Source organism: Culex pipiens, chromosome 1 (assembly GCF_016801865.2).
Source record: "Culex pipiens pallens isolate TS chromosome 1, TS_CPP_V2, whole genome shotgun sequence".
In the NCBI taxonomy this organism is placed as follows: Eukaryota; Metazoa; Arthropoda; class Insecta; order Diptera; family Culicidae; genus Culex; species Culex pipiens.
This window is the reverse complement of record NC_068937.1, coordinates 25,416,644-25,436,234: the sequence shown is the minus strand read 5'-3', so window position 1 is coordinate 25,436,234 and position 19,591 is coordinate 25,416,644. Positions and strand designations below refer to the sequence as shown.

At 36.3% G+C, this 19,591-nt stretch overlaps 2 protein-coding genes across 2 annotated transcripts; both read left to right on the top strand.

Moving 5' to 3' along the window:
- Positions 1–3,896: 3,896 nt before the first annotated feature.
- LOC128092301 (zinc finger protein 429-like) lies at positions 3,897–5,328 on the top strand. The gene is made up of 2 exons (XM_052706371.1): positions 3,897–4,108; positions 4,167–5,328. Exons 1-2 carry the CDS (start codon positions 4,007–4,009, stop codon positions 5,262–5,264), a joined length of 1,200 nt encoding a protein of 399 aa, XP_052562331.1. The 5' UTR covers positions 3,897–4,006; the 3' UTR covers positions 5,265–5,328.
- Positions 5,329–10,028: 4,700 nt separating this feature from the next.
- LOC120427214 (zinc finger protein 624-like) lies at positions 10,029–12,391 on the top strand. Its single transcript, XM_039592072.2, has 2 exons — positions 10,029–10,341; positions 10,400–12,391. Exons 1-2 carry the CDS (start codon positions 10,240–10,242, stop codon positions 11,495–11,497), a joined length of 1,200 nt encoding a protein of 399 aa, XP_039448006.1. The 5' UTR covers positions 10,029–10,239; the 3' UTR covers positions 11,498–12,391.
- The last annotated feature ends 7,200 nt before the right edge of the window (positions 12,392–19,591 follow it).

The window sequence follows — 19,591 nt, the reverse complement described above, 5'->3', positions numbered from 1 at the left end:
AAACCTGTGATCAAAATTTGAATTTACGCAGCTTTTCCCATACAATCTGCAGATTTTCCGGAATCGGTTCCAGGGTGGCCAAAGTTGTCACTTGTTGGCGTAAGAACCTTCCTTGGACTTTTACGAACCCAACGCAACAAAGAGACAAAAAACTTTGAAAAATATTTGCAACGGCCTTACTGGCTTTGCGTATTTTTAATATCTTTTGAGTTTTTAGTAATGTTCTTTTTAACCTTATGTAGTGTTTATTTTATAAAGGATCCATTCAAATTTTAATCCTGTGAATCATATGTCAAACATTTCTCGAAGTTATACATTAGGATGTAACAAAAATGATTATTGGGGCTTGTTTCGGTGGCCGTACTGTGCTCAAATCACAAATATGAGCTTGATTCGACGTAACTGATGCTTTTGAATTTTAGTAAAATCTACCCCGTAGAAAGATTTTTTTCCAGTATTAAAAAAAAATAAAAGATCAAAATAGTCAAAAAATAAAGCTCCAAAATTCGAAGTTTCAGAAATTCTTAAATTCAAAACATTTCTGTTTTTATAGTTCTTTTTATCTGAAAATTTTAAAATTCAAGTATTTTAATATTCAAAAATTCAAATATACGAAATTTCCTGAATTTATAATTTTAAAAATTTAAACTACAAAACAAAAAAAAAAGGAATTCAAAAATAAAAAAAAAATATTCTAATTTTTATTTAAGAATTTAAAAATTTAAAGAGACAAAATTGAAAAATTATATTTTTTATACATTCTCAAATGCTGCAAACTCTTCAATTCTTGCTTGAACTCTTCAATTCTTAATTAAATTCCTTAATTCCTGAATTCTCAAATTATTGAATTTTTAAATTATTAAACTCTTAAATTCCATTTTTTTAAATTATTGATTTTTTAAACCATTGATTATGTAAATTATTCAAATGTTAAACTCTTAAATTATTAACCTCTTATTTTTTTTTCTTTTTTTTTTAAATGCAGGCCAAAGGTGCATGATACTGATAATACTCGTCGGTTGACACACCTAGGCGAGGAACATCCCGAAAGGAGCCCAACTACATCCGTAGTGCTGTTTGGACAAAACAGCATGGCTCTGGTTCCTTGCAAGTGTCCTATTTTCTTACCTCCACGTTGGCTTGGTTTAGTCATCATGATGACAAGGTGTAACCTAGCTGGTGGCCTGTGGAAACGACTCGTGAACCTTTGACCAGCGAGGGTCAGAGTAGAGACGGCTAGAAGAAAGGGGCGCGACAATGTGGGAAAGGAAAGTAATTTGTGATTGTAGACGGTATTGTTTTGATTCGCAGTATGTTGAGTCAACTGCTGTGGATGTACCTGAGCATCGCAGAACGGTGTTTCTCTTCTTTCCATTTCAGCTAAATGCTATCTTCTGTTTATTTTGTTTCACTGATTTTCTAAAACGGCTTCTGCTTACTATCCTCCGTTTGTTTCGATTTTACTTATTTGATTCTCTTATTTCTCAACGCTTTTCCACTCTATTTTACCAATTGATGCTGCTGTAACAAACTGTCTGCTTTCCCTTAATTTGGCAGCGATGTCAATTTTGTTTATCATGTGCCTTTTCTTTATTTATCTCTTTGAATAATTTCTCATCTTCCCTATAAATTGCCCTCAATACAATCTAAGCTTGTTTGTTACCTCTATTTATTAACTATTGTTAATTTCTTTATCTACTTCATAAATCACTATCTTTCTTTTACTTTTGATTCTTTACATAGTATATTTCCTTCACTGTCCATTGTTTTCAATCTTCACCCTTTTCTTCAAACAAATGAGGTTCGAGCCCTTACTCAAATTTTGAAATGATTAAAGAATTAACACAAATATTACTATTGTACTTTTGAAAAACTTGTATAAAATGCTTAGGACCAAAAATTGTAACAAAACACCGCGACAAAAGAAATAGCAACATATAAACACGACTCAACTCTAGGAATGATTTCAGCAGAAAACAATACACAGTAAAATAACAACTAGTTTTTGAATTCAAACTAAAGATAAAACAGTTTTTGCTTTAATGAAAATTGGTAGGCACACTTTAAATGGTTAGGCGCTTATACTTACATCAAACCCTACTTAATGTACCACCCCCGGCCGAGTTAAAATGCGTAACCGGAAAAGAAGGTGTGCATGCCTGGCACGAACACTCAAAGCGTGTTCTAGCGTGTTGCTCGTACTGACTCAGAGCAAGGGTGAGATGTAGGTGTAAGGGCAGTGCGTGTTCGTCGGGAACCTAGTGCATAAGATCGGTCAAGGCCCGTTCTTACACTGAAAATTGCGAATTGCGAATGCTTACTTTTCATATTTCTTTAATTGTAACTTGAAATTAAACAAATGTTTGAAAAAAGTTTTTTTATTTATTGAATATGATTTTTGCATCCATTACCCCTCGTTTGTTTTGGTTTTTTAAAGTTTGGCTGCTTTTTAACTGGGCTACGGCCCAGTTATCGAGCGCCCCGTTAAACAACGCCCAGTTACCGAACAACTACTGTATTTTTCAAAGTTTTTGACCTTCGGCTTTAGCCTGAGTTGAGACAAAAAAAATATAAATATTGTAGTTTCAACATTTACATGGAAAAAGTGTTTTAAAATGCATTTTACATAAAATTTAAATAAAATTTGTATCAGCCTAGAAAACTCGTACAAAATAGAAGCTTGAAAAAAATTATAAAATTGACGAAAATATAAATTTAAAAACTAAAATCTAGGCTTTTTTGAAAACGTCCTATAATCAAATGTAAACATTTAGTGTATCCCGCTTAATCCGATGGAGGTGTGAGACGGACATACTCAATGTTTGCATTTGTTTACAGGACATAATCAAAAGAAGGCTAAACATCAATAAATAAATAAAGGATGTTTTTTTTCAAAAATAGAACGAAAAAAAAACAAAATTTAAAATGATTCTTCTAAGTCTTTAACAAATTAAAACAGATAAAAAAAAACTATGAATTTGATAAACCTAATTTAGAATTTTTGATTATTTTTAAATTTTACAATTTTGGTGCTCTTCGATTTTTTGAAATTTTGGAATTTTTGTCCATGTTTGCTCTCCCCAACCAGAGCAGACATCCAATAATCTCCAAAACACGCATTCAAAACTTTGCTCCCGGATTGCCGGTACTTGTCGGGTATCAGAAAATGAATACCCGAGATTTTTGGCAGAGCAAGGAGTCAGACTTTTCGTGTCAGGCAAGAAAAAGAGGCGGTCCTCACCATGGTGCAGTAGGATCGGTAAATTTGAAGAAGTTATAGCGTGACAATGTGTTACGTGCAAAGCCAGGCAGTTTGTGCAAGTACGCTCAAACCAGTTCGCTGTGGACGTGAACGAGTAGGAAGAAGTTGAACGACGGGAAAAGATAGCACGACGACGTCGAACTGTACCTTTTCTTCTCGCGAAAGGGGAACGTTATCGTCCAGTGCACCGCGACGTGACGCAATGTTCGAACTGCTTGCAGTTTGGGCATAGTGGAAGAAACTGTTTCATCAAGAGTCGTTGCGCAACCTGCGGAGGTGAGCACAAAACTCAAGCTTGCCAACGCAATCAACGAGAACATCGAAAGCGAAATGCTTCAACTGTGGTGGCAATCATTCGACGAAGAATCGGAGCTGAGTTTGTAGGAATTCGACAGCAAGCGACGACGAGGCACCAACCAAATCGTCGTAAAACACCACCAGCATTCACGGACGTGAATTTTCCTGCTTCGGCGTCTATAGGAGCGGGGTCTGTTCGGGTGGTTCCAAATCTGCATCCGTTGCCGTTGAAACGCATGTGTGAAATCATACCCTAAATTGGGTAGCTCCGAAAGATATAATTCAATGACATCAAATGGGTTTGCTATGAACGTGTAAACATTGTTTACATCTCCCGTAAAATTTCAAAACAAAAAAAAGCGTCGTCGTAAATAAAACTTAAAAGAAGTCACATTTTCTTTAAAATAAATATTACTTTATGACGAACGAGCTTCTAAGTTACCAAAAATGACAGAACTGAAATCAGATAATTCTGTAGTGAAAGAGGGAAATATCGGTCCGGAGGAGAGTACAGTGATCTACAAAACGATATTCATTAAGGAAGAATCCGTAATAAGGAGTAAACAGTCGTTGTTACACCTTGATGACTCAAATTCGTATCTTTTAGGAGCCAATAAATGGTGATCTTTTAGCAGACGAAGATATTAAGCAAGAAATCATAGAGTTGGGAGAGTACGAACTGAATGTTCCCGCCGTTGAACCAGCCCCAGAGGCCACCGTGTCTAGTGAAGCCCTGGTTTCCAAGGAACCCGTAATAATGTTGGGAAAACGGCTGAGGCATCCTAAGAATATGCCGTACCCCAGGAAGGAATGCGAGCATTGTGGTAAAACGTTCGCCTTCCAATACAATCTAGCCGTGCACCGGGTCAAGGAACACGGAAGTACGGAAACGCCTACGAAAATTTGTTTACCACCCAAGACATCGTTGCCGCCAAACCTCCGCTGCGACCAGTGTGGTAAATTGTACCGTCATAAGGCTAATCTCGCGACTCACAAGGCTAAAGTTCACGGCATTGGAGAAGCTCCACCAAAAAGCTCTGTTCACACCTGCAAGCATTGTAAAAAGCAGGTAACATCGTGGAAATCTTTGGTCGAACACCTGAAGTTCATTCACGGAGAAATCATCGACCCGACGCAGATTGCTCTATGTCCATTGTGCCTCAAGAGATTTACTACGGCCGAGGAATTGTCGGGGCATTCCTGCAGCAGGAGAAATCAAGGGGAAATGGATCTTCCTTTCAAGTGCGACTTGTGCGATAAAGCTTATTACGACCAAAATGGTTTATATTCTCATTTTTCCGTTCATCCGGAATACCACAACTTTAAATGCGATCAATGCCCGAGCGGATTCTTCAACAAAGTGCGACTTACCATTCACAAAAAGGCATTACACGTATCAAAAGACGATTACCTTGAGTGTAACATCTGTAACATGCGCTACAAAAGCCAACGTGTCTTGAGACGACACCAGAAACTTCACGCCATTCGTGCATACTGTTGTGAATTTTGTGGCAAAAGCTACGAAACTCGTGAAAGACTCGGAGCGCATCAATACAATAAACACGCGATTCAGGACGCGATGCCATACAAATGCTCCTTTCCTCAGTGTGATAAAAGCTTCCTCTACAACTGCCAGCTGAAATCGCACGAGCAATGCCACATGCATAAGAAGAGTCCGCTGTACGCACAGCGGGATCCTGAATGACTATAATGCGTCATGGCTTTTTATGATTTTGAATAAAATTTCACTTGATTTGGAATAAATAAATTATTAAATAACTGGGATTTATAAGTGCCCTCAGAAATTTCCTCCTAATACCAGCGCCATCACATTCAGACTCGCTGAGCTAATCCTCTCTCTCACACGTTTTTTTTTGTTTGCATATTGTGTTTCATCAAATTCTGTGTTCAGAACGATTTGTGCGGGTCGCATCATCATCGTCTAAAGATTAAACCAGACCAATTTCCTTATTCTGACAATATTTCCGATTTTTGGCACTTGTGGCGGTAACCTAATCCAACATCTACAAACTGACATGGCGGGCGTCGTTGGTGACCAAAAGCTGTTAACCTTCCTACCGGTTCAGTTCACGTTTTGACGACCTTCGCATTTTATCTGTTCCATATTGCACGTATTCCCCAAAAAGACACGCGGCAAACCAGCCTCAAAAATCGACGCGCCGCACTTTCGGCAAACGCGCGCTGTCAAATCCCGTACTGTGCGTTTTGAGCTGCGAAAAGACTCGCGCCGCGACTTACACGGAGCACGGAATCGATCACGAAGATCTACCGGAAAGCGTTCTGTGAGCGCGGATTCGATCAACCAGATGGACCATTTCATGATATCTAACTTGGAGAGGACAATTACGGCGCTTTTGATTTTCAAATTGGTGGCTAGGTCTTCCCATTTTGATTCTAGAGCTTACTCAATCGGCACCCGCAACAACCCGCATCAGCTAAAGTTTCCCGATGGTCCCGAACGGACCGGATTGAGGCCCTCGACAATTATGGCCACTTGTTTTTGTTTTATTCAGACGGAATCCATCCGCAATCAGCAACTTAACCAAGACTTTTTCCATTCTGCGTCTTTTTCTGAAGCTGAAAACCGACTGACCTTCAAAAATTACCCCAATTGAAACAGTTCTAGTGGTAGCAGAACTAAAAACCAAGATTTTAAACAATAATTTAATCTAAAGCGTTCCATTTCCTCGGCAAATCAGAAAAAAATCAGCCGCGTTTTTCTCAACAAAAACAAAAAAAAACAAAAAAAGCAAACACATTGATTCAAAATCACCTAAACATGCTTGACAGATATTTCACGACAGAAAATCGTCGCGAGAGTTAAACCTGCTCAATTCGGTTTAGTGCCGCGGCGACATATATATTGTCGCTATAGCACTAAACCACGGGATTGAAACTCGTCTGATAAATCTGTATCATTTTCTCATTCGGAACAGTGGCGCCACGTGGTGGTAGCTGCCCTGTTTATTACACTGTGAAATTATCCATGGCCAATCCAAGGAACCAGAAGGTGACAACAGAAATGTCCGTCCAAAATGGGTGCTGCAAAAAAAAAATTATTATTTTTAACAAATTTTCGAACAGATCAGCAACGAATTACAAGTTTGACAGTCGAACTACACTTAAAAGTTGGTTTTGTTATTTGTTTTTGCAAAACCGCATATTTTTAACGAAAGTGTCAAAAATATTCGTAATCACCTTTTGTCTCTTGGTGGCGCTTTGTGTTAGTATGTGTGTGGTCTATGTTTGCGGACGTGCACTCAGAACAGTGAGAACTATCGAGAAATTAAAAGTGAGAGTGTGTGCAACATGGAGTTAAACTTTCTGTACAGTTTCTGTGAAGGTTCCCATGGCACTTTGAAAAGTTTAACTCCATGTTGCACGCACACACTCTCACTTTTAATTTCTCGATAGCTATCGAGAAATTAAAAATGAGAGTGTGTGCAACATGGAGTTAAACTTTCTATGCAGTTGCTGTGAAGCTTTCCATGGCACTTCGAAAAGTTTAACTCCATGTTGCACGCACACACTCTCACTTTTAATTTCTCGATAGCGCTATAGCGAAAATGCTTCACATTCTTCTGATACAAGTCGCCATATTGAAATTGCTTGAAGATTCATACCCGTGACTAAACCGAATCGAGTGATTTCCACTCTCGCCGCACTTTTTCTCTCTGCCTTTTTCTGTCAAGCTTAATTTAGTATTACTCGATCAGTGTGTAAGCCAAGTTTGTTCCATCTTGTTTTGATTGATAAAAAAATATGTCGGTGGATGAACCAACTTTTTTGTTTATTTAATAAAAAAAAATAAATAAAATATGTACTACACTCAACCCCCGCTGGTTGGTCACTTTTTCGTTTGACACTTTTTTAGTTTGTACCCAGTTGGTTGGTCAAAGTCAAACTAAAAAGTGACGAACTGTCTGTCTTTCTTACCTCCACGCAAGGGGCTGGAAACTCTAATATTACTTAGGAATACTGAGTATACTAACGATATTCCAGTATACTTGTTAGTATACTAACTGAAAAGCAATAAACGGTTAGTATATTGAGATACTCTCAGTATATTGATAAGTATACTGGAAATATGTAAAGGAAATAATAAGTATACTAACATATATTTTGATATACTGGGTAACATAATAATTATAGCTCTAAGAGTTTCCAACCCCTTGCCTCCACGTTGGCTTGGTTTAGTCATCATGATGACAAGGTGTAACCTAGCTGGTGGCCTGTGGAAACGAATCGTAAACCTTTGACCAGCGAGGGTCAGAGTAGAGACGGCTAGAAGAAAGGGGCGCGTCAATGTGGGAAAGGGAAGTAATTTGTGATTGTAGACGGTATTGTTTTGATTCGCAGTATGTTGAGTCAACTGCTGTGGATGTACCTGAGCATCGCAGAACGGGGTTTCTCTTCTTTCCATTTCAGCTAACAGCTATCTTCTGTTTATTTTGTTTCACTAATTTTCTAAAACGGCTTCTGTTTACTATCCTCCATTTGATTTCGATTATACTTATTTGATTCTCTTATTTCTCAATGCTTTTCCACTCTATTTTACCAATTGATGCTGCTGTAACAAACTGTCTGCTTTCCCTTAATTTGGCTGCGATGTCAATTTTGTTTATCATGTGCCTTTTCTTTATTTATCTATTTTAATAATTTCTTATCTTCCCTGTAAATTGCCCTCAATACAATCTAAGCTTGTTTGTTACCTCTATATTTATTAACTATTGTTAATTTCTACTTCATAAATTACTATCTTTCTTCTACTATTGATTTTTTACAATATTTGTGTTAACACAAATTACTATTACTATTTTGCCCATGTTCGCATAAATGTCCCATATGCAAAAACAGCAAACTGAGAAAAACGCATTTGAAGTTTGTCCCACACATAAGGCTACGTGTTAAGTTTACACGAAATAACTGGATTTCCTCCCGATTTCTTGAACAAAGTACTGGATGTTATAGGCTCTTTAGAAAGAGCACACGATTTTGAACCAAACTGCAACAATAACTCAAAAGTGATGAAAATGCATATGGGACATTTTTGCGATCATGGGCAGTATTGTACTTTTGAAAAACTTTTCTAAAATGCTTAGGACTTAAATATTGTAACAAAACACCGCGATAAAAGAAATAGCAACAGATAAACACAACTCAACAATAGGGAAGATTTCAGGAGAAAACAATACACAGTAAATAACAATTAGTTTTTGAATTTAAACTAAAAATATAACAGTTTCTGCTTCAATGAAAGTTGATAGACACATTTTAAATGGTTAGGCGCTTATACTTACATCAAACCCTACGCAATGTACCACCCCCGGCCGAGTTCAAATGCGTAATCGGAAAAGTAGGTGTGCATGCCTGGCACGAACACTCAAAGCGTGTTCTAGCGTGTTGCTCGTACTGACTCAGAGCAAGGGTGAGATGTAGGTGTAAGGGCAGTGCGTGTTCGTCGGGAACCTAGTGCATAAGATCGGTCAAGGCCCGTTCTTACACTGAAAATTGCGAATTGCAAATTTTTGATTTTATTTAGTATTTTTCGATTTTTGCGGTACATTTTTTTCTTGATATTGTGTTTTTAAAGAAGTCTTTGGCAGAGCAAGGAGTCAGACGTGACGTGTCAGGCAAGAAAAAGATGCGGTCTTCATCGGTAGGATCGTTATCGTCTAATGCACCGTGACGTGACGCAATGTTCGAACTGCTTGCAGTTTGGGCATGGTGGAAAAAACCGTTTCATGAAGAGTCGTTGTGCAACCTGCGAGGGTGAGCACAAAACTCAATCTTCCAACACAATCAACGAAAACATCTAAAGCAAAATGCTTCAACTGTGGTGGCGACCATTCGACCAAGAATCGGAGCTGAGTTTGTGAAAATTCGGCAGCAAGCGACGACGAGGCATCGCCCAAATCGTCTGCTTTGGCGTCAATCGCCAAACCGTTTTATAGAGCTTTATGACGTTTCCCGTACGCACACTAGCGCACCATCTGATTTTGCTGGCCGGACAAAATTTAACCTCAATCTTTTTCGTGTACGTACACGCAATAAGGCTTTCTAGTCAGAAATTTACCAACACATTCAAAGTATGTTTACATGACAGCTGGACGTTTGTTTGCATCAGGTTTCCTATCTCTTTCTAGCGAAAGTTTTTTTGTCAGGCGACTTCTAGCTAGTTTTTTTGACTGACTGCCCGATATGTCAGCCAACATACTTCGCAGGGCTGTGACAGCTACAGCTCGATCATTGTTTGCATCAGGACACTGTGACGAGGAGTTCGTCATTTTTGAGTTAAATTATATTTTTTTCACTGGGCCTAGAAAGCCTTATACATGCGCACGTAGAAACCTCTATTGTATCTAAAAAAATTGCTATGTTTTCTTAAAACTTGCGTAAAATCGGACAGCATAGTGCTCGACTGCTTTAGTACTAGCCATACCCTAAATTGGGTAGTTCCGTGCGATATAATTCAATGACTTCTAGTGGATTTGCTATGAACGTGTATGCATTGTTTACATCTCGCGTTAAATGTCAAAACAAACGTCGTCGTAAATAACACTTAAAAGAATTTACATTTTTCTTTAAAATAAATCTTAATTTAATGATTTTTGACTATTTGAAGAACGTGTGACGAACGAGCTTCTAAGTTACCAAAAATGGCAGAACTGAAAACAGATGATTCCGAAGTGAAAGAGGGAAATATCGGTCCGGAGGAGAGTACAGTGATCTACAAAACGATATTCATACAGGAAGAATCCGTAAGATTGAGTAAACAGTCGTTGTTACACCTTGATGACTCAAATTCGTATCTTTTAGGAGCTAATAAATGGTGATCTTTTAGCAGACGAAGATATTAAGCAAGAAATCATAGAGTTGGGAGAGTACGAACTGAATGTTCCCGCCGTTGAACCAGCGCAAGAGGCCACCGTGTCAAATGAATCTTCAGTGTCCAAGGAACCCGTAATAATGTTGGAAAAACGGCTGAGACATCCTAGGAATATGCCGTACCCAAGGAAGGAATGCGAGCATTGTGGTAAAACGTTCGCCTTCCAATACAATCTGGCCGTGCACCGGGTCAAGGAACACGGAAGTACGGAAACACCTACGAAAATTTGTTTACCACCAAAGACTTCGTTGCCGCCAAACCTCCGCTGCGACCAGTGTGGTAAATTGTACCATCATAAGGCTAATCTCGCGAAACACAAAGCTAAAGTTCACGGCATTGGAGAAGCCCCACCAAAAAGTTTTGTTCACACCTGCAAGCACTGTAAAAAGCAGCTAACATCGTGGAAATCTTTGGTCGAACACCTGAAGTTCATTCACGGAGAAATCATCGACCCGACGCAGATTGCTCTATGTCCATTGTGCCTCAAGAGATTTACTACGGCCGAGGAATTGTCGGGGCATTCTTGCAGCAGGAGAAATCAAGGGGAAATGGATCTTCCATTCAAGTGCGACTTGTGCGATAAAGCTTATTCCGGCCAAACAAGTTTGTATGCCCATTATTCCGTTCATCCGGAATACCACAACTTTAAATGCGATCAATGCCCGAGCGGATTCTTCAACAAAACGCGACTCAACATCCACAAAAAGGCATTACACGTATCAAAAGACGATTACCTTGAGTGTAACATCTGTAACATGCGCTACAAAAACCAACAAGTATTGAGATATCACCAGAAACTTCACGCCATTCGTGCATACTGTTGTGAATTTTGTGGCAAAAGCTTCGAGACTCGTGAAAGACTCCGAGCGCATCAATACAATAAACACGCGATTCAGGACGCGCTGCCATACAAATGCTCCTTTCCTAAGTGTGATAAAAGCTTCCTCTACAACTGCCAGCTCAAATCGCACGAGCAATGCCACATGAATAAGAAGAGTCCGCTGTATGTACAGCGGGATCCTGAATGATTATAATGCGTCATGGCTTTTTATGATTTTGAATAAAATTTCACTTGATTTGGAATGAATAAAAGCAGTTTAAACTATTAAATAACTACGTTTTATGAGTGTTATACCCTCATTGTCATTGTTTTTATATTGTTGAAAAAAAATCTATGCTCAGAACGATTTGTACGGGTCGCATCATCATCGTCTAAAGATTAAACCAGACCAATTTCCTTATTCTGACAATATTTCCGATTTTTGGCACTTGTGGCGGTAACCTAATCCAACATCTACAAACTGACATGGCGGGCGTCGTTGGTGACCAAAAGCTGTTAACCTTCCTATTTGCGGCGTGTTCTAGCGTGCTGCTCGTACTGACTCAGAGCAAGGGTGGATGTAGGTGTAAGGGCAGTGCGTGTTCGTCGGGAACCTGGTGCATAAGATCGGTCAAGGCCCGTTCTTACACTGAAAATTGCGAATTGCGAATTAACAAGAGAAGGGAAAATTCTTATATAAAATCCCATTACTTTGATGAAAGATCGCGTATTTTTAAAGAAGAGAAAACCTCAAAAAAGTACACATTTTACATTGAATTTCTGAAAAGCTTTTTATTTTCTTAAGGTTTGCCCTACTTTGAATACCTACTAAAAATTGGTAGAATTTATTCACAAAAGTCAACTGACTAACAAAAGAAGGAAAAATTATTAAGTAACAACACATTGAAAGAATGTTAAAAAGATCTAATAACTATCGCTCTACATTGTTACATCTCGTGGTGGTTGATAAAGTATTGTTTCAATAGTCAACGCTAACATCTAATGTTAGTGTCCGAAAATTTTACTTTCTTTTTATCATTCATGTATTTATATTCATATCTAGAGTTTTTTTTTTTTTGAATAGGTCCTATAAACATATGGAAGACAATAGTTTATAGTGCTACGACCTTAATCTAGACACGTGGTTGTAAGACTCTTTCGGATATTAAATAACACGTCGTTCTTGTTTCGAGTTCAAGCTTAGACTGGTTTATTGGTAACTTTGGAGTATGAACAAAGCTTAGGAGAGTGAAGTTTCTCTTCTAGAAATCCTCTCTTAATCTTACCTCTCATCTCCCCCCTTAAGATTAGACATTTTGATTTCACTTTTTCTTAACTAATGTTTCCAAATTCAGGTTAGTATGTTTATAGTTTCGTTTTCTTTTTGAGCGGCGAAGAGACTTTCGTTTGTCACTCTTTTTTGAAATATCTAAGTCTGGGTTATTATTTTTCGTGTCGACTTCTTCATCTGATATTTCTGAGCAAGAGGATGAAGTAGTGCTTTTTGAGATTTCTGAATCAACACTATTTTTTTGCACAAAACGATTTTGTGGAACAATCTTAAGTTGGTTTGCATGCGCTTTGCGGCTTGAGCCCTCCACCTCAATGAGATAAACAAGTTCAGATGGGGTCGGGTCAATTGGCAGAAAACCGATCGGCAGAATGCCGAATGGCAGAATGCCAAATGGCAGAAAATCACATGGCAGAAAGGTCAAATAGCAGAATAGGTCAAATGGCAGAATATTAAATGGCGGAAAAGGTCAATCAGCAGAAAATTAAAAGGCAGAAAATTAATTGGCAGAATAAGTCAAAGAGCCGAATAATCAAAAGGCTGAAAAATCAAAAGGCAGAAAAATTAAAAAGCAGAAAATTTAAATGGCAGAATGTTAATAAGCAGAAAAATTTATTAGCAGAAAATTATTTAGCAGAAAATTAAATGGCAGAAAGTTGATCAGCAGAAAAAATAAATAGCAGAAAATTAAATGGCAGAAAATTATTAAATGGCAGAATAGTTAGATGGCAGAACAGTCAAATGGCAGAACAGTCAAACGGCAGAACAGTCAAATGGCAGAAATTAGACCGAAAAAAATCATCAAAGGCAATAGTGGGGGGGGACTATAAAAAAAAATCTCAGAAAACAAATTATTGTGCCTGCATTTCTTATAAGAGTTACAACGTTTACAATTATAGTACCTAGAATTCTCACTTATATATTATATTATTTTCCACGGACTTGATTAAATATTAAGAATAAATATTGTAACTTCAGTGTTTATTCGACATTAACAGTTTATCAAGCAAAAAAAATAATAATTTTTAATAAATTGAACTGTTTAACATTTAGAGTCTTTTTGAATAGGTCCTATAAACATATGAAACAAAATAAATTATAAGACTAGTCACAGGACCTTTTTTTTTAAAAAAAAAACACGCAATGTAAACAAATCTCCTACAAATATATGAAAAACAATAGCTTAGCAAAAAAAAGCAAAGTAATCCACTTTAACGACCCAGGGTCTTTTGTGGTCTCTGTTGCAAGTTTCTGCTCATTTCTATGCGTCCGAAGGTTATGTGTGGTGAGTCACTCAAAACCTCTTTTACGCAATAGCTTAGAGGACCCTTAAAAAACTGGAAATAACAAACATTTGATATTTGTCTAACCGTTCTGTGCACTGAAGTTTGGTTACTGGAGTCCCGAGTTACCTACACGGAAAGAAGGTTTATCGTGAATCTTATTAAAATTTAGTTAAAAATCCTAAAAAAATAGGTTCTTTTTTCAACCACAATTTTTTAAAGTTAGAAATCATAAAACAAATCCTGGTCCAAAATATAGTAATCTAGCTAAATTGTAAGCTGGAAAAATGCTGTCAGTCTCAAAAGCTGTTTGTTTTCAGAAAGTCTGTTAGCTATTTTAGCTAGATTTTAAGGTATCCTTGTGAGCTTTATGGCTAGCCCAGCGAGTTTTTAGACTATTTCAACTATTTTTTAGGAATAATTTTCAAAATTTTCCATTGATGGCTGCGAATCCACATATTTTCACAAATCTTTTTAGCCAACTTTGCCACTATTCTTGGTATGTTCTATGGTTATAATAGCTACTTTTTTTGCTATTTCTACTAGTTTTCATTTCAAAAGCCTCCATTGCTGCCTGTAAAGCTTGCTCTATTCACCCAGCATTTTTGCTGATTTAGTTCGTTTCTTTTTTGATCTTGTCACGTTTCTCGGTACATCCAGCTAATTTTTCGACTGTTTTAACTAGTAATTTTGAAATCACTTTAAAAGTTTTTGCTGGTGTAGCATGCTTTTCCGCTATTCTTGGAACGGTTTTTGGTAGTCCAGAAAATTATTTGAATGTTTCAATAGATTCCAGGCTTTTTGAACTTTGTTATAATTGACCATCCTAGGCTTCACCCATAAAGTGCGTCACGCTAAAATTAGCCAAAATTTAACTTAATTTAACATAATTCAACTTAATTTAACTTAATTTAACTTAATTTAACATAATTTAACTTAATTTAACTTAATTTAACTTAATTTAACTTAATTCAACTTAATTTAACTTAATTTAACTTATTTCATCTTAATTTAACTTATTTTAACTTATCTCAACTTATTTTAACTTGATTTAACCTAATTTAACTAAATTTAAGTTATTTTAACATAATTCAAATTAATTTAACTTAATATAACTTAATTTAATCCAATTTAATCAAATTCAACATAATTTAACTTAATTTAACCTAATTCAACTTAATTTAACTTAATCTAACTTAATTTAACTTAATTTAATTCAATTTAACTTAATTTTACTTGATTTAACTTAATTTAACTTAGCTTAATTTAAATTAATTTAACTTAATATAACTTATTTTAATTTAACTTAATTTAATAAAATTTAAATTAACACAACGTAATTTAACCATATTACGTCAAATTCTATTAAATTATACAAAAAGGAACTAATTTCAACTAATTTTATCATAATTTAACTAAATTTAACTAAGTTAAACTAATTTTAATTAAATTTTCTCAATTTAACATAATTTAACTAAATTTAATCAATTTAACATAGTTTTATTTAATTTAGCAATTTAAAATCAATTTAACTTAATAATTTAACTAAATTTAATCAATTAAACATAATTTTATTTAATTTAACAATTTAACATCAATTTAACTTAATAATTTAAGTAAATTTAATTAATTTAACTTAGTTTAACTGAATTCAAAATTTTTTCTAAATTTAATCAAATGTTACTTGATTTTACTCAAATTAACTTATTAAATTTAAATTCAACTTCATTTTACTTAATAAAACATGATTTAACTTTATTTTATTTTATTTAATAAAACTTGGTTGACCTTAATTTCACTTAATTTAAATTAATTTAACATTATTTAACTCTTTTTTATGTGCTTCAAAGGCATAAGGTGCTCTGCTCGTTCGGATCTGTCAAACATTGAACAGTCTCGACATTCTGTACCCTCAGCCTTCCCCAATGGTAAATTTATCTGTAATTGGCTAATTTAACCAAAAAATCACTGTTTCACCAATTTGAAGCCAGCTAATTTGAATTGTTAAATTTTAGATGGAACTCCTTTCCGTGTATAATTAAATATGTTTATAGAAGTTGGGAATGTACATTTCATGAAACGTCCAATAGAGTTATCTATATGCGCATGTATTGCGTGTACGTACACGAAAAAGATTGTGGTTAAATTTTGTACCTACAAGCAAAACAAATGGCGTGCTAGTGTGCGTGAGATCGGGCTTAGATAACTCTATATTACGCGTTCGCACACTAGGGTACCATTTCATTTTGCTGGCCTATCCCACTCTTACACAACGATAACTGTCACCAGAGCAAGTGGGATAGATTGTTTGTTTACATTACCATTTCGCCCTTGTAAAAAAGTTACTACGGAACTATTTAGGACACACAGGGCCAGTACGCAGCTCGAAAAGGAAAGGAGTCAAGAAACATTTTTACGAACAGCAGAACAACGGAGCGTTTTTTGGGGGCTTTCCTACACCATCGCTGGCTTGCTTTCACTACTGTTGTTGCCCATTTGAAATATTCCTTGACTGGTTTCTTACCAAGTGCATACACTGCTTCAAGTGGAAGAAATCTCCCAGTTACGACGATCTAGCACAGTTCTAACAAAGCTGGAAATTCTTACAGCATTCTAGCAGAAATGCTCCACCGTTCTAGCAGGGTTCTAGCAGAACCAGCTCTGCTAGAATATTACGTGACTGGGCTGAAGCAACATTTGAAAGGGGCGGTACTACATTGCGGTATTTCTCCCCATTTGAACACATGCACCGTCCGAATCGAAAATTTGCCACCATTTCAACATGCTTCTTGCTCTTGCATAGTTTTTGGGCAGACAGGTCATGTGTAACATAACCTCCTACGGTTATATATATCCAGAATTTTTTTTTTTAAAAAAAAGGTCCTATAAGCTATTGTTTTTCATATGTTTAAAGAACCTATTCAAGAAGACTCTAAATGTTAAACAGTACAATTTATTAAAAAATTATTACTTTTATTGCATGCACTGTTTGATAAACTTGATAAACTGTTTATGTTGAATAAACACTGGAGTTACAATATTTATTCTTAATATTAAATCAAGTCCGTGGAAAATAATGTATATAAGAGAGAATTCTAAGTACTATAATTGTAAACGTTTTAACTCTTATAAGAAATGCAGGCACAATAATTTGTTATTTTCTGAGATTTTTTTATAGTCCCCCCCCCCTCCACCCCATTTAACTATTCTGATTTCTGCCATTTGACTATTCTGCCGTTTGACTATTCTGCCATTCAACTCTTCTGCTAATTAATTATTCTGCCATTTGACTATTGTGCCATTCAACTCTCCTGTTTATTAATTATTCTGCCATTTGACATTCTGCCATTTAACTGTTCTGCCATTCAACTCTTCTGCTAATTAATTATTCTGCCATTTTACTATTCTGCCATTTGACGGTTCTTCCATTTGACTATTCTGCCAACTAACTATTCTGCCGTTTAATTTTCTGCCATTTAATTTTCTGCAAATTAATTTTCTGCTAATTATTTTTTCTGCTTATTAACATTCTGCCATTTAACTTTTCTGCTTTTTAATTTTTCTGCCTTTTGATTTTTCTGCGTTTTGATTATTCGGCTTCTTAATTTTCTGCTCATTGACCCTTTCTGCCGATTGACCTTTTCTGCCATATTATATTCTGCCATTTGACCTTTTCTGCCATTTAACATTCGGCCATTTATTTTTCTGCCGATTGAAATTTCTGCCATTAGGCATTCTGCCATTCGGCATTCTGCCGATCGATTTTCTGCCGATTGACCCGACCCCGTTCAGATAATGGTTTGATTATTGTAGCGTTATAGCTGAATCTTCTACCATTTACTTTTTGTGTGTAGATCACTTTATCTTGTACCTTAAAATTAGTTTTTGTTTTCAATTCATCATTCTCAGCGAAAGTGCTGGGTTTAAACTTAAGGTTTACAAATTGTGTTCTTGGTTGAAATGCAAAAATTCGTTCGTTTGGTATGATGTTGTCACCTGTGCTCGGAGTTTGGTGGTGATGATGTATGAATGTCCGTATTTTATTGTCGATCTGTAAAGATGAATGAGAATCTTCCTCGCCTATTATTTTATCCAACACCGCTTTTGTGGTTTGCACTGCCCTTTCAGCTAGCCCATGCTAGTAATGGGTGATAAGGTGGTGAAAATATATGCTCAATATTTCTCGCCTTGCAAAACTGTGCAAATTTTAAACTATTGAATGGTGGACCGTTGTCGCTGACAATAGTGGATGGAAACCCAAAAATAGTGAAAATATTATCCAATTCTTGAACAACTTCTTCTGCTGCAGTTTTACTCATTCTTTTGACTTCTATCCACCGTGAAAAGGCATCTATCAATATCAAAAATGTGTTAAATTTTTGAAAAAAATCTATGTGTACACGTTCAAATGGAGTTGTTGCTTTTGGCCAATTACCATATATTTTTGGCGTTCTGTCTATACCATTTAACTGACATGTTTTGCAAGAAGAAGCATAATTCTCTATGTCTGTACCTATTCCTTCCCAATATAGAAATTGCCTTGAAATAAGTTTCATTTTATGAATTCCCCTATGGTTCGCATGCAATAACTGAAGAGCAAATTCTTTAAGAGAAGTTGGTATGACAACCCTATTTCTGAAAATTAGGCAATTCGCTTCTATGCTGAGGTCGTGCCTTTTCGAAAAATAGTTTTTAAACTGTTTTTGTCTTGTGTATGTTGGCCAACCATTTTCTACGAATCGTATAATTGAGACGAGAACTGGATCGAGTTTGGATTGTTCGGCTATTAATTTTGCATTTAAGTTAAAAGCTTGATCTTCAACAAGAAAATTTAGAAAATTTGGTGCACTTCTTTTACTTTCTTCTATATCCGCGATACTAGGTTTTTCATTGAGAGGTAGTCTTGATAGACAATCTGCAACGTGATTTTCTCTGCCTGGTTTGTGAATGATGGTGAATTCAAATATTGACAGTCTTGAAATGTACCTTTGCAAACGGTTTGCAATTACCATTGGGCTGTTCTTTTTACTTTGGAATACCCCCAACAATGGTTTGTGATCTGTTATTATAATGACTTGTTGACCAATAACGTATTTATAAAATTTTTCCATTGCAAAAACGATGGCCAGTGCTTCTCGGTGTAAAATAGGATATTTTCTCTCTGCTTTAGATAATCTTCGCGATACGAAAAACACTGGTCTTTCTTTTCCCTCTACGTTGTGGCTGAGAACCCCTGCTATACCGTCGTCACTTGCGTCGCATGTAACAGTGATGAGTTTTGAAGGGTCAAAGTGAGTTAGTATTTGTGCACTACAAATAGCTTTTTTACTATTTTCAAAGGCAAGCTTGCAGTCTTCATTCCATTCCCATACAAACAAGGGAGAAAGTATTAGATTTAATTTAGAAACAAATTTTAGCCGTGACCGTGGTGTAGGGGTAAGCGTGGTTGCCTCTCACCCAGTCGGCCTGGATTTGATCCCAGAAGGTCCCGGTGGCAAATTTTGAGACGAGATTTGTCTGATCACGCCTTCCGTCGGACAGGGAACCCAAGTAACCATCCAGCACTAATTAAAGTCATTAATCAGCAGGATACTGGCACTTCAATTGCAAATTAGTCACACAACAGCATTTGTTAATGCAAATCAGCACTAGTTCAACTGCACAGTCAATAGCTGTTATAATGCTGATTTAGAGCTACGCCTAGCAACACTTCCAAGATTATTCATCA

Coding starts and splice junctions, on each gene's coding strand:
- LOC128092301 (XM_052706371.1), top strand. CDS start 4,007: ATGACAGAACTGAAATCAGATAATTCTGTAGTGAAAGAGGGAAATATC. Junction 4,109..4,166: donor TATTCATTAAGGAAGAATCC/GTAATAAGGAGT, acceptor CGTATCTTTTAG/GAGCCAATAAATGGTGATCT.
- LOC120427214 (XM_039592072.2), top strand. CDS start 10,240: ATGGCAGAACTGAAAACAGATGATTCCGAAGTGAAAGAGGGAAATATC. Junction 10,342..10,399: donor TATTCATACAGGAAGAATCC/GTAAGATTGAGT, acceptor CGTATCTTTTAG/GAGCTAATAAATGGTGATCT.